This window comes from Perissodus microlepis, chromosome 16 (genome assembly GCF_051167445.1).
Source record: "Perissodus microlepis isolate ML-2025 ecotype Zambia chromosome 16, ASM5116744v1, whole genome shotgun sequence".
NCBI classification, from domain to species: Eukaryota; Metazoa; Chordata; class Actinopteri; order Cichliformes; family Cichlidae; genus Perissodus; species Perissodus microlepis.
Window position 1 is genome coordinate 3,595,486 of NC_140476.1, and position 14,695 is coordinate 3,610,180.

At 39.1% G+C, this 14,695-nt stretch overlaps 1 protein-coding gene across 1 annotated transcript; it reads right to left on the reverse strand.

The window, feature by feature from the left end:
• Positions 1 to 9,357: 9,357 nt before the first annotated feature.
• Positions 9,358 to 14,634, reverse strand: LOC146370218 (anterior gradient protein 3-like). The gene is made up of 8 exons (XM_084907768.1): positions 13,859 to 14,634; positions 13,267 to 13,391; positions 13,015 to 13,078; positions 12,685 to 12,737; positions 11,915 to 11,991; positions 11,756 to 11,819; positions 11,176 to 11,259; positions 9,358 to 10,100 (listed from the first exon to the last, which is right to left on the reverse strand). The coding sequence occupies exons 1-8, from the start codon at positions 13,957 to 13,959 to the stop codon at positions 10,051 to 10,053; spliced, it is 618 nt and encodes a 205-aa protein (XP_084763894.1). The 5' UTR covers positions 13,960 to 14,634; the 3' UTR covers positions 9,358 to 10,050.
• Positions 14,635 to 14,695: the final 61 nt, after the last annotated feature.

Below are 14,695 nucleotides of genomic sequence, written 5' to 3' on the forward strand. Positions count from 1 at the left end.
TAATGGCTAGCTATATTGAAAACTGTGAAGCTCTTATTGGTAAAAGAATTTGGGCACTTGTTGCTGCACAAATGCTTTTAAACTGGTGCTGAGGTTTTGTGTAGACTCCAACATATTCACAGTTGTGAGTGTGGATTCAGGACTAGAGTTGACCACACATGCAAAGAAGATTAGTTATGTTCAAAAACTATTTTTGAGGGATATCAGAAGTAGTTTATCAAATTAACAGTTCGTACACTTCGAAAAAGGAGTTTTACTCAAGAAGAACGCACCACAGGGACCGAGGAGCACAAATCTTGTCATGAGTGGAAAATCATTTTCATGGTAGTGAAAACCACAATCCATCAGTGAGGAATGTTCTACAGGATGGTCATGAAAAGAGGGTCCAGAGCATTCATCACAAGCCTATACTCAGCCTCGGAAACCGAGCAATCAGGCTGTATTCTGCAAAAACACACAACACTAAACCATGCAGAGTTGCATAACAAAGATTTATGGGCTACTGAAACAAAAATCAACCTCGATCAAAATGTTGGAAGAAAGCAAGTATGGAGAGAAAGCAAGGAAAGCAGACTCTGTTATGGTTTGGGCGTGTATCGCTGCCAGTGGAGCTGGCATTTTGACATTTAGTAATAATTTAGCTTTTGACAGGAGCAACAGGGTGGATGCAGAAGTACACAGAAGCATTTTGTGTACTCAGAGCCAGAGAAATACATCAAATTCACACATTCTGTAATCCTAAATGTGGCAAAAGCAGGAAAAGAGCTTTTCAGCCAAGAGAAGGGCCGGTTATCTGCTCTGATGCCAGTTTATCATAATCATGTACACTTCAAATTAAAGATGTGACATGAACTTTCAACAGAGCTTCAGTTATTGGTGTTTAAGATGTCGTTTTTAATGGAAGCTATTATTTAAGTTTTGATAAGTAAACATGCTCTCTAATAGAGAGAGATAAAAGGGGAGTACACACATAAGTTGTACAGACAAATGTACCAGAGCACAGAGCCTGGAGACGTGTAACTGTGTGATAGATACTTATGGTCTGGATGCTATTCTGGTTTCACAATGAACTTACCGGCACAACTCACAACGGTGCCACATGGACCGACTCGGATCAGCTGCTGTATTAATCAGCAGGATGTATAAAACAGGACGTATGCACACTTTACCTGAAAGCCTCATGCCCACGTTGCCTATGCTTTATAGCATCGTTCATAGTGGATATATTCTGATGCATATTTGACTTAACAAATCTGCCGATTAACAAACAGCATCATTACTGAAATGCACCCTTACTGCTGCCTGCTGTCGCTGCAGGTATATTTAGGTAAAAACATTTATTTCTCAATCTCAAAAATGTGTAAAATATTTGAAATGCATTTCAAGCATTTCTCCTATTTCATGAAAGTAGCTTAGTTTTCTCATTAAAAAGAGAATTTTAGCATGCGCAATTAGCAAATGTGTTTCACAGTTTATGTCAGTTTAAGGAGTTTAGCTGTGAACACAAAGGCCTTCAGACACATGTGTTGTTTTCGGGTTTTATTTTTACTACCGGTAACCATAAAGCAATCTTCAAACTCTTTAAATAAATGAAGATCTCAGAAAAATGTGAAACCGCGCACGAAGAAATCACGGCGTGCATACAGTAGACAGAGAATGCTTTTAAAATGTGTTTCAAATTCGATGTTTCTGTGTTTCTGTCTGCGCGTCTGATCAGCATCCCAGAAGATACCGACACCGGATCAATAATAAATCACACATGGCTGCTTTAAAACACCAACCCCCCCACCCCACGCTCATAACTGCGCTGACATGATGAAAGCTCGAAAAACAGATTCAAACAGTCGTGACAGGTGAATTCAATAATGCAAAAATCCATCTGCTGAGTCTCCAATATCATGTTGCTCTTTGCATAAATGTTAATATTATCACATTTGTCAGAGATAAAAGTCATACAGTATCCAGCAGCTATATGTGGTTTGTTAGTGTCATGTGTTGTTGTTTTTTTCACTAGTGACAGAAAATGAATGAATGAATTTGATATGACGTTCACAAATGTTACTTAAATTAGACTACTATAATATAAAACCAGGACATCACTGAAAACAACCGTCTCAGCAACACACGGAGCACAAATGTGGAAATAAAATGAAACATGACTACATACAGTAGAGGCCGGTGAGGCGGCTCAGCCCCCCTGGTGCGGTATACGTGTGAGAGCGAGGGCAGCAGCTTGTGTCCCTGAGAGAAATGACAAATCATTAGCTTTGGTCCAGGGGTAAATGGAAGCCACACTCTTCCAAGGCCCACATTTCCATTTCAATTTTCTGCTCAACAGAGTTGATGTATGTGGCGAATCACATGGCAAGACCAGTCTCCACCTCGAGCCTGCTGTTATTCACTGGTTGGAGTGTGTCTGTGACCTTGTGTCTTTGTGTGTGCGCACTGTGTGTGCGAGTGTTTTATCAAGTGATAGCACTAACTCATTGTCACTGAAACCAAAGCAAAGAGACAAGTGAAGACAGTCTCCAGACTGAAGTGTGATTATAAAAGAAAAATGAAATCAAAGGGCGGCGTGTTTGATGATATGAGCTGACGATGATGAATTAATTCTGTAGATTATAAACTTCTCCTAACTGACACACTAGACTGTCCACCTGAGCGAGCGCATTAAACGAGAAAATTATAAGCTGATGCCGGTGTAGTGCACCGAGAGACCCGCTGACAAAAATGCTACGACAGGTACAACAACAAAGTAGCAAGAAACCTGCAGCCTTGTCTCTCTTCCCAGCAGCTGCCCTTCCAGTACAAACTTTCTCTGATGGCTTGGGAATAAAAAAAAAAATCTCAAAAATACTTAATAAAACAGTAAAGTGCCAAATAATGTATTTTGAGCACATGGATGCTGTCTGCATCTCACAAAGACTGAGAGGGGGCATAATGAGCTGCAGTGGGACCACAGACTGAGGAAGTTTAGGCCTCGGGTTCGTACAATAATAATCTTGAACCATTAATAAAACAGCATTTCAAGACAGCTAAAAATGTGCTTTTCTAACAGTAGGTGGGAAGTAATACTTTAACACAGTATGAATATGACACATTTTATAAGAAGAGGACGTTAAACCAGCAGTTACAGCTCATGTGGTTTGGTATATCTTACTCTGCTCAAAGTGAGGGAGTGTGTAATCAGCTCAGTTTGTTAGCAGACTAGCATCCAGAGTTTTCACAATATCACTGGGTCAAAGTCAAAGTCAAGGTCACACGAAATGTGAAAATTAGCAAAAACTTATAACCCAGTTTTCATGGATTGTCTTCATACTTTACAGCAATATACCAGGCCTAGGGGGGCATAACTACTGACCTTCATTGTTAGTGCCCAAGGTCAAAGTTAACCTTGAAAAAAAATTCCTATAGAGCAATAAATCATGGAGAGATTTGTACAGCACACTTTTTTATTTTTTCAATATGACGCCTCGCCTTGAAGTCACAGTGATGCCATAAAGTTTTGCAAAAGTTTTCCAACACAATATATTTTAAATCTCAACTTTTTACAGCTTATAAAAGCCAAAGATTTCAAATTATTCTGCTCCAGTCAGGATAATACCATTTTAATATGTAATGCTTCAATGTCATATGTCTAAAGGTCATGGTCACACGAATTAGGAAAAAGCTTTAGTTTCATTGTCTCCAAACTTTAAATAATATCTTGGTGTTTGGGGAACATAAACACTTTCTTTGTTTGAGCTCTTTTTTCAGTGCAGCATTATTTGACTTCACAGTGACACAAAAAGATTCAGATTTCCATATTAACAATGCTTTTATCAGCACAAATGATATATGAAAACACTGCAGATGTCGTTATCGTGAAATTTCCATATTATCAATGCTGATGTCAGCATAACACATCAATGTTTCAGCATCACCCTCTATAATTGTGGCCAAAATCTTTATTCCTGCAAAATATACACAAATACTTAAAAATGGCTGCCATAGGTCTAGAGTTATACAATCATGCTAAAAAGAAAGTGCACCCTCTTTCATTTTCACAATCTGGTACTTTGCAGGTTTTAAAATGAGGTCAATACAACCTCAAACGTACTAAAAACATGCCATATTACACATCATTAATTATTTAACCAAAATTTGGCTGAAATGCAGAAGCAGTGTGTGAAAAACTGAGGACAAGCTAACTTCTTCTGTGGAGTTTAAGAGGGTTAGTAGCAGCTGGTTAAATAATCATCAGCCATTGTGACTATGCCCGTGACAGCGAACGTTTTGGCAGTTTGTCGGTCTGGAGCTTTCACAATGCCGAGGAGGAAAGACGTCATCAATGCTTTCAGAGAAGCAGTTGTTGCTACACATTAATCTGGGATGGGTTATGAGGGCATTCTCAAACAATTCCATCATCCTGGAGTGAGAAAGATGATCCACAAGAGGAAAACATTCAAGACAGTTACTAATCTTCCTAAGCCTAAATACGAAGCCTGAACCCATGCAATGTTCAGTGAAACTTCAAAAAAATCTAACGAAAAACTGAAGAGCTACACATCAGACTCTACAGGCCTCGGCTAGCATGTTAAAGGTTAAAGTTCATCACAGTACAATAAAAAAGACGGAACAAGCATGGCATGTTTGGAAGGGTTGCCAGGAAAAAACATGAGCTTAGGTTTGCAACAAATGACAGAACTTTTTGATCAATGTGCTTCAGACAGCAGAGAGCAAGGTGGAGATGTTTGGATATAATGTACAGCATCACATTCGGAGAAAACCACACAAACTTATAAGAACAAACACCTCAAACCAACTGTCAAGAATGGTGGTGGAGGGCTTTGACTTGATTTGATTTGTGATGATTTCAGGCTTGTTTACAACCACAAGACCTGGGAACCTTATTTAGTGAACTCCTCTTTATACCAAAGCATTCTTGAGTCAAATGTGAGGCCATCTGTGTGACAGCTAAGGTTTGGGCAAAACTGGGTCACACAGCAGCAAAATGATCCCAAGCTCAGCAGAAAACAGCAGAATGGCTGAAAAAGAAAATAATCAAAGTGTTGCAATGGCACAAATTCTTCATTTCAACCTGATGGAGCTGCTGTGGTGATTTTGTCCTGACATGTAAAACTATAGAACTGACAGTGAGATACTCTCCTTTTATCAGTGCTGTATGTGTAATAGTGGATCAATACGTTGTTAACATCTGCCTATCAGAACCAAAAGTGGACACTTTATCATGTATCAGCTGAGTTTTTACAAAATCAGCTAACTAGAAGAGTAGCAGAAGAAATTAATTGACTTCACATTCATAGTTCACTGGTAATTGCTAAGCCATCCCTTTGGCACCCTGCTCACTGTGATACATTGTAATTTACTCTGAGAGTCACTGTGTGTGAGAGGAGAGTAGATAGGCTAAGTATAGAGAAGAAAGTGTCAAGAAGAGACGCAGATTGAGCTTATCTGTGAGCTCAGGCCTTCCTTTGTCAGGTGCAGCTCCTTTCTGATGGAGACTCTTTGAACTTGACAGAATAATTAAAATGAAGGCAAAAAAGCTGACATTTGCAATTTGACCTTTTTGACTTACGTGGCAAAACTGGCACCATTTCCTCCAGATCACATTATCATTCTGCCCTTGCATTTGAGGTATGCGTGCGTGCCGTGTGTGTGTGTGTGTTTAAGTATGGGTTTAAGTGTGCATATGCGTAGGTGTACTTAGTGGCTCTGTGTGCATACAGGCAGCGTGTATTCATGAGGGTGCGAGGAAAGAATAAAAGAATAGTTTTATGGCATATTACCGGTCCATCTCTTCATTAAGGAGCTGTTTTCCAGTAAGCGGGCTCTATTTGAGTAGCTAAATTGTCCAAGCAGTGTGCAAACGAGGACTAATAGCCCGATGCCCTTGTCACTGCCAAAGTCAAACTGAAGATCTGAGAAATGAGTGCGTCTCTGTGTGCTTGACATCACAGTCAGCAGCAATACTTCTGTAAATGTAAGGATTCTTACCCTGTTTTTAGTTTCTCCCATACATTGTGATTGTAAAAGTAATATTTATAACTACAGTTATAATATTTATAACTTCTAGTCATCCTTGGAATAAGTGAAACTCAGTTGTATGTTACAGGTGACCACAGATAGCTGTAACTACTAGGACACAGTCCACATGAACAGAACATAGTTTAAATTCCCTGCGCCACGTTACATCCACTACATATAATGCAGCTGTGAACCTCTGCAGGTGTCTTGTGATTTCTGGCACTGTGGATGTCTGCAGTGGATCCTTTGGGTACTGTGAGCACCGGGTGGACCCCGTGTATGCTCACTTAAACTGGGGTTAGGCCGAAGCATCGTTGATCCGTCTGTCATCTGTCTGTTGCTCCTGAGCAGTTTTGTGTGAGGTGTTGGGGGCATTAGCTTGGTTTGGTTTGGTGGACTACACAGGATGTGCTGGGTCTTTATCACGATGATCCCAGTGTCAGCATATTGTGTGTTTTTGGCTTTGAGCTCTATTTTTCCGTTGTGTTTTCCTTGTGACTGGTGTGGACTGCCTTATACTAATGACCAAGTTGTATGTCCTTTGTATGGTGTTTCAAGCTTTTTGTTATTGTGTTGTGTCTTGTTGTGTCTTCATCTCTGTGTGAGGTGTTGCCGTTCTGTTACTTCCTGTTTTATTTTGTTAACCCCTTGTCTCGTGTGTTTAGCACTCAGTTTTACTTTCCCCAGTCCTGTCCCATAGTTGTCGGCGCCTGTGTTGTTCCCCCAGCTGTTGTCATTACTTTGTGTACCCCACTGTGTATAAGTAGCTTGAGTTTCCCCCTGCTGCCTTTGACCCTAATGACCCTCTATATTTTAGATCACCAGTCTATAACATTTCATAGATTCATCTTGTGTTTTAACTTTATTTTGTTGTTCAGCAGATTTATTTAACATTTTTCATACTAATATGTTTTTTTTTTCTTGAAGGGATGCCAAATGCTATCATTTTTCTGTAAAGCAAATTTACCTTGCCTATGGGTATAAATAAAGTTACCTTACCTTGCATTAAATGTGCAAATGCTCATCTTTGTTTTATTATCAAATACAGTCACAATGACAAAGAAGATCAACACAGTACGTATGAGTGTTGATCCAGTTATCTTTACAAGCAGAATAATTCATGTTTAAGGAGAGGGGCCCACAGAGGCGAAGTAATAGTTCCTTAGCTTACTCTTAAATATTCAAATAAAGGAGATCTTTTGTTTTTTTCGTGTTTTTCCCCCACTGTCCTTCAGCATTAGCATGTCTCGAATGAAATGCTATGCTATAATTTGCCTTCCCACACAGTGTCACCCTGAGTCATTTTTGCAAGGTTAGGACTGAAAACAGCAGATTGGAGAGTATTTGTAGTAAAATGAGACCTTCAGACTTGCTGCTGACGTGGAAACAACCTTGTGTTTAAGAAGTAACCTCGAGAAAGTTTGGGCATGGGAGCAAATCTGTGTTTTTATGAACTATGTGCAGTGGCAGCTGCGTGTTTACACTCGCTTACACCCACATTTACGTTTTTTTCCAAATATTTTAAACATGGCTGTTTATTGAGGGTGTGTGTGTGTGTGTGTGTGTGTGTGTGTGTGTGTTTGTGTTTCCATACAACCATTAAACTGCTTCGATTTAGAAGCTTGTTTAAGAAGTTTAAGAGCTATCTCTAAATCGAAAACATCAAACATCTCTGAATAATTCTTCATTTTCGTCAAGTAATGTTGGAGATATTTTCCTACAGAAATACAACAGTTTCTTGGGGATGCTGGAGAGGATTTGTTTCTGTTGTTATTCCTCACAGTGCGCTGAAACAGCACTGCACTTTTCCAAAGACTGAAATGTCAAGCCAAGGATACAGGAAAGCCTTGGTAGGAAGCACATTTGTTATGAACCCAGGAGTGTAAGCTGTTGAAACTATTTCTTAAGAAAGAAGGGAAAATATCTGGAAAATCTCAGGAGTTCACGATGAATCATCTTGGGTCCATCTGAAGACAGAAAAACTGAAAAACACGAAGGAAAAGCAGACACACACTTGCTTCAGACATCTGCGCTGAATGTGGAAACACAGGAGAAAGTGCAACAGAGGTGTGAATAATTTAATCATTTCTCAGTGATCAGTTCCTTCAGTAGATGTTAATGTTGAGGAATGGAACATTCTGACCCATTTAAAGTGTTTTCCTGTTTCTGTGCTTTTCTCTGAATTCAAAGAAACGCAGAGTGAAAGTGTATATTTTTTAGGATGGATCTTAATGGATATAAAAGAGTTTTGAGAGCTGACGTTAATGCAGGCTTGGGAAGCATTAACATGCTGTTGCCTTTCTGCTTTAAAAGGTAAAGGCACCATAGTGGAGCCATAACAATTAAAAGCAGCTCATTAATCCAAACTATGACAGTGGAAAACTGCATGGTGGCTATTTGTGGCAGTGCAGCATGGTCTAATTCTGTCTAGGTCTGAGTTATCTGATTTTTTTTTAACTTTGCAATTGTCTTCTCTGCTTTCAGTAGACCATTTAACAAGTGAAGCAGAGACACAGCCTGAGATAAAATGCAAGGATTACCCAGGAACTAGACTGTAGATCAAACTGCCTTTGCAACAATATGAAGTCTGCTGAGCTTCAAGCACAGACTTATTTGTTTAACAAAAATATATCAACTCTCTCAACAATTAAAAATGGGTATTTAATGTAGGTCATTTGATATGTTCAATATTATTATTAAAGTACTAAAAAAACGACATTTTTATTATTAGCATATATAACTGATCAGATTAAAATATCCCATCAATTAATATTTGAGTAAATTCAATTTCTCTGGAAAAATTCTCAACAGCATGAGACCCTGGTCAGCTATAGTACACTGCCACCTAGTGGCCAAAAATGACATGAAATCCTAGACACACTCACTGGCCATTTAATTAGTTACACTTTGTTAGAACTGGTTTGGAAACTCTTTTTCCCTTCAGAGCTGTTTTAATTCATCGTGGCATAGATTCAACAAGGTGCTGGAAACATTCCCCCAAGATTTTGTTGCATGTTGAGATAACAGCATCACACAGCTGCTGCAGATTTGCATCCATGGTGAAAATTACCTGTTCCCCCACATCCCAATGGTGCTGTATTGGATTGAGATCAAGAATCTAAATTGATGATCTCAGCTTTGTAACATGGTGCAGTAGCCTGGTGGAAGCAGCGATCAGAGGGTGGGTACATAAATGGATGGACATGGTCAACAGCAATACTCAGGCAGGCTGTGGTGTTTAAACAATGCTCAGCTGGTACTAAGGGGTCAAGAACATTTCCCCACATCATTACACCACCACCAGTACCATGAACCTTTGATACAAGGGCGATCGTGGCTCAAGAGTTGGCAGATCGTCTTGTAATCGGAAGGTTGCTGGTTCAAACCCCGGCTCGGACAGTCTCGGTCGGTGTGTCCTTGGGCAAGACACTTCACCTACTGGTGTTGGCCAGAGGGGCCGATGGTGCGATATGGCAACCTCGCTTCTGTCAGTCTGCTACAACTGTAACTTGCCTCCACCAGTGTGTGAATGTGAGAGTGAATAAATAGTGGAATTGTAAAGCGCTTTGAGGGTCTCGAAAAGCGCTATATAAATGCAATCCATTATTACAAGGCAGGATGCTTTATTTTGATTACATCAAATCTGTGATTTTTGCACACGTAAATAATACTAAATAATCAACACTATGTTTTCTAGTGATTCTCATTGAGTTCTTTTGCTCTGATGTAATATTCACTTTCAAATTAAAAGTCACAACAACAACACAGATCAACACTGCCTAATCAACTTCTTATGGAACAATACCATCATAAACAGTTCTAAATAAGCATTATCACTGTGTTTTTAATGAGTAGTTTAATTACATATTAAGTGTTGCATGAAAGTGAGAAAGACTGAAGATGACTTTCTTTTCCTTTATTTTGGTTTTAATGAGCACCAAAAGCATTTAAATAATTCAGTTCTGTTCAGTTCTGGCCACTGAGCAGTCATGTGTGGAAGATGCTGAGACGTCAGGCACCACGTTAGAGTTCGCTGTGCAGCGGGACTTTGGCTTTCTTCATGTTGTCGGCCACTGTGGACAAAGAGGGGACAAATAAGAGGAAGGCCCGCAGTGCTCTTACATGAGTGAAGTAGTTCAGAAATGAAACCTAAACCTAGCTGCAGGTTTAGGTTTCCTACTAAACCTAAACCTGCAACTACTTTCCTTTACTACACATTTAGTGGCTTCAACTTCTTATCCATCCATTCGCATCTGCTTATCCTTTTCAGGGTGCTTCAACTTCTTATTTTAAATATATTTTTTCTTATGGGGTTTGTTCCAGAGATGGCAGATTTACTTTGTGCTTTTTAAATATATCTTGTTTTAAGGTTTTTACAGTTACAGGCAGGGCATCACGGTGGCGTGGTTCGCACTGTTGCCTCACAGCAACAAGGTCATGAGTTCAACTCCTTCACCTGGCTGGGGCCTTTCTGTGTGCAGTTTACATGTTCACACTAGGTACAGTCCAAAGGGTTAACTGGTAATTCTAAATTGCCCAGAGGTGTGAGTGTGAAAGGTTGTCTGTGTCTCTGTGTCAGCCCTGCAACCTGTCCAGGATGTACCCAGCTGGGATATGCTCTAGTCAACTCTTATTGTGTTTAGATTTTAAATATATTAAAGACAAATGTCCCTGGGACCAATAATCACAAGGTTTGGACCTAGAATATCCATGAATGATTTACAGTGACATAACAGTAATCAGCAAAGACATAATGAATGCTGGTGCTTTAAGTGTGTTGATTGTGCTTTTAGTTTCCAGTGACAAAGCCATGATTTAATGATAATATATCGGGAAGAAACAGTGTCACATTCCTCACTTGCCTTCTCTTTTCCTTGTAAAAAATTGACTCTTTGTCTTTGCACTGCATTTGCAAACCTCCCACCTCTTTGGCTACTAGTGCTACAAGTCTGCTAAAGTTTCTCACTAACATCCACATGGAGCTCAACATTCTTTCTGTCAGAACAATCTCATAAAAAAAAACTTAGTCATTTCTGTCAAAATATTGAGGAAGGGTTAGGGTTCAAGCTGTGGGGGATTAGTGTGTCTGCAGTCTGCTGACAGGTGAGCTGTGCAAACTGTCATTAGAGAGAGTGAACAGTCACTCACGGCCCTGGATGTCACTCGCTGTGTAGGTGTAGAGGTGGTTGCTGTACTTTCCAGTAATGTCTGTGCGCACAGTCAAGGTTGGATCTGTAGAAAAACCACACACATGAACAGCTCAGGAAAGTAATCAGTATTATGTGACAGCTGATGTGCATTTTGTAAACTGAATGTGTTTCTGTAAAATTCTTTATCTAGAAAAATGAGTGAGGAAGCAAAAAGAACCTTGGGACTATCCAAACCATTAGATCTGGCAGGGTTATGCATGCTTTTGTTACATCTAGACTGGACATCTGTAGACTGCAGTTAGTCAGTCATCTCTTGCTCATTTACAATTACTTTGAAATGCTGCAGCCAGATTACTGAAGGGACAAGAAGCAGAAGTACTCCAGTGTTAGTGTTAGTGGCCTTTCACCGGCTCACTGTTCATTAGAGACTCCACCATGAAGGGGCGCTGTTTGTATTTAATGCCTGGTTTAAATGGTTTTATTCTGTGCTATGCATGTATCTCTGTTCAACCTCAGACAAGGAAAGTAAACAATCTTTTCTTCTATATTGAAATTATATTAATAATGTAAGAATTTACCAACAAAGAGGATTCTGGGAACATAGTAACCGTCAGGTGCCAGATTCTTGTCCGAAGTCTCTTCCTGTGTATAACAATATAGTATTTATTGCACATGATTTTAATAATAAAATAATTATATATATATATTTTCTGCATATGTAACATATCTTTAATTACCACCACGTTGAGCATGATGAAATCCTCTTTTGCCATTTTCTGGATAGCCTTATCCGCAACAAATGCCTTCTTCAGGTCTGTCGAAATACTTTGGTTTTAGTATTATATTTAGACTGGCTTTCAAATAATTATGAATGAATTATGAATTATATGATCTGGAAATATTAATAAATGTATTCTGCCTATTAAATGTCAGAAGGAGGTAAAGCCTGTTAAGTTATTACAGACTGCATTTATAAAATTGCCTAACAGGTCAGAAACAAGTCTGGCAGGTTGGACCTTTAGAATATCTGTGTTTAGCATTCACGTAAGGGAATACACAACACACTATAAATATATGAATCCTGTCTTGTTAAAATGAGGACACATTACTAATAAAAAATATATGCAACTTGCTGCAATCAAACAAAATGCTTCAGTGTTCTGAGACTTTCAGCGGGAGGATGCAGAACGGGCTGCTTTTGGTCCACCCTAGCAAAACTCAAAATTTAGAGCCAGACTTCACTCTGTAGGTGGTCTTCATTGTTTATGGGTTAAGAAATGCCAGTGGAGACTTCCACTGAGCTTATTTCACAAAACCAGCTGAGTGATTTATGAACATAACTCTCACATACTTCACTGCCTGCTTTGTGGGTATTACAGAATGCACCCATTGTGTTCCCCGTGAAAACAAACAAGCCCAAGTCTGAGTGAGAAAGACAGCGCAGGAGGTGCAAGCCTATATTTTTTAATATATACGCATACTTAATAAACCAAAGTAGCAGCAGTACCTTTACTGTGTGGGCAGTTTTCTTTATGATGAATGACCATGAGAGGTTTCTGACTGTGAGAGCAAAACCACAGAGTAAGAACTCAGTACATTCCACAACACAATAAACACAGTGAAGGGTGTGAAGGCAGTCTTACACAACCAAATGCCTTAGAAAGCAAAGTCCCCATGCTGGATTTACAGACAAATGAAGATTAAAGTAATAATGTGTTTCCCTTATGGAAAAGTAATGGAGCATCATTCCAACGCAGAAAGACACAACAAAGGAACAGACTTATCCGAACAAAATAAACTGACATCCAGGACCTTTACCCAAGGTTTAGAGTCCTACCTCTTGGCCATTTTTGCAAGGCCGTCTTCATAATTTTGGGCCCAGTTAATACCGCCTCCCCATCCTGCAGGCAGGAAATAAAAATACAGTGATAGGTCAACAACACTACTGCATGTTCCCAGTACATTAACTATGTCCCCAAACAAGCAAAGTTCTGACTTTATTGTGTCTGACAGCTATAAATGATCTTATGAAAAGGTTTATAGGACATTAACTGGAGCTGTGAATATTGACAAAAGTAGATTTGCCCACCTCTTGACAAGGACTGACTCTTCACTTTCTTTTTAGCTTTCTGTTCCCCAGCACTGGCACAGAGGCCAATGAGCAAAGCAAGCAAGGCCCAGCGAAGCATTGTTCCTTGTCCTTCCAGAGAGCTGCTGTGAAAGTTGGCAAATGAGTTCCAAGGAAATTCAGTGACATTTATATTTAAATACAAAACACAAATCAGTTTTAGCCTGACTCACATTTGACAGATATCTAGAGCTGCACTGACTCACCAAACACACCTAACTAGGATTTACAAGGCGGTATGCAGAGTAACAATGAAGCCAAAGGAGCAAGCAAGAATTCATTAATGGTTCCACCTGAGACCATGTAAATAAAATAATTTATAAGCTGTAATTCTACACATAGTTACCACACTTGTATTTGTAATGGGGAAAATATAAATTCTGAAATAATGTGAAAAAGTGTAATTTGAAATAATTATAATTAAAATTCCTTCATTTACAAATCATTTTCAAACTTTTAGTGAGGCATCTCACTAAAAGCTAGCTTTGAAAGGAATCATAATACTTTTTTTAAAAGTAAATGAAGGTATTCAGGTAGCAGGTAAATCTCTTACCTCGTCAATATGAAGCAACAAGCATCTGCTCTGACGCTCCCATGTGCGCTCTCTATTTTCAGATTTCCTTTTCTATCGAACTTGTCAAACAGGTATATCATAATAGGCTTAAAAAAAAAAAACAAGCACGCACTGCCTTATTAAAAACAATTGTGCTGTGTAATGGGATTACACCAGCAGATAGGGAAGCTAGCATTAATTTGGCTATTATTCCTTCTGTAAGTTTAAAAACATATATATCCTTTATGGGCTTTTACATGAAACTTCAGTCTATGGATTAAGAATAAATAAATAACTCAAAATAACTTTTTATTTGAATTTGAATTTCGTTCTCTTAAAAAGTGTCACCCTGAAAGTACAGTTGTTCCTAAAACTGCTTCTATGAATCTTCCACGTGTCGGTATAAAGGAAACTCCCACTCCATGCCCGAATAAAGACAGGGATGTATGGCCCATTTTAATTTTAATTAATTTTTGGCTATTGTCTCCACAACTTATGGGGCAGGCAGCGGAGTATTTTTTCTAGAGCGAATTAATTTCTGTTGTTGCAAATACTGATACCGGAACTCGGTAAATACTTCTTTACGCCTCCGAGTACTGTATCTTTGTAGTCTGGCTTCCAAAACTTACAATTGATGAATGGCCTGTTTTATTTTGTATGTATATTGAATGCTTTTATCTAGTTGATTCTCTTTTCAACCACGCTGTTCTGTTTTGGCGGAAATAATAAAGAATTTTCTATCTATCTACTTTGTCTAGCCATTTATCTAGCCGATTGTTAGTTGTTGCTATGGACACAAAGACAGCTTGGCAACGGTAAGCCCTTGGCGCAGGCGCA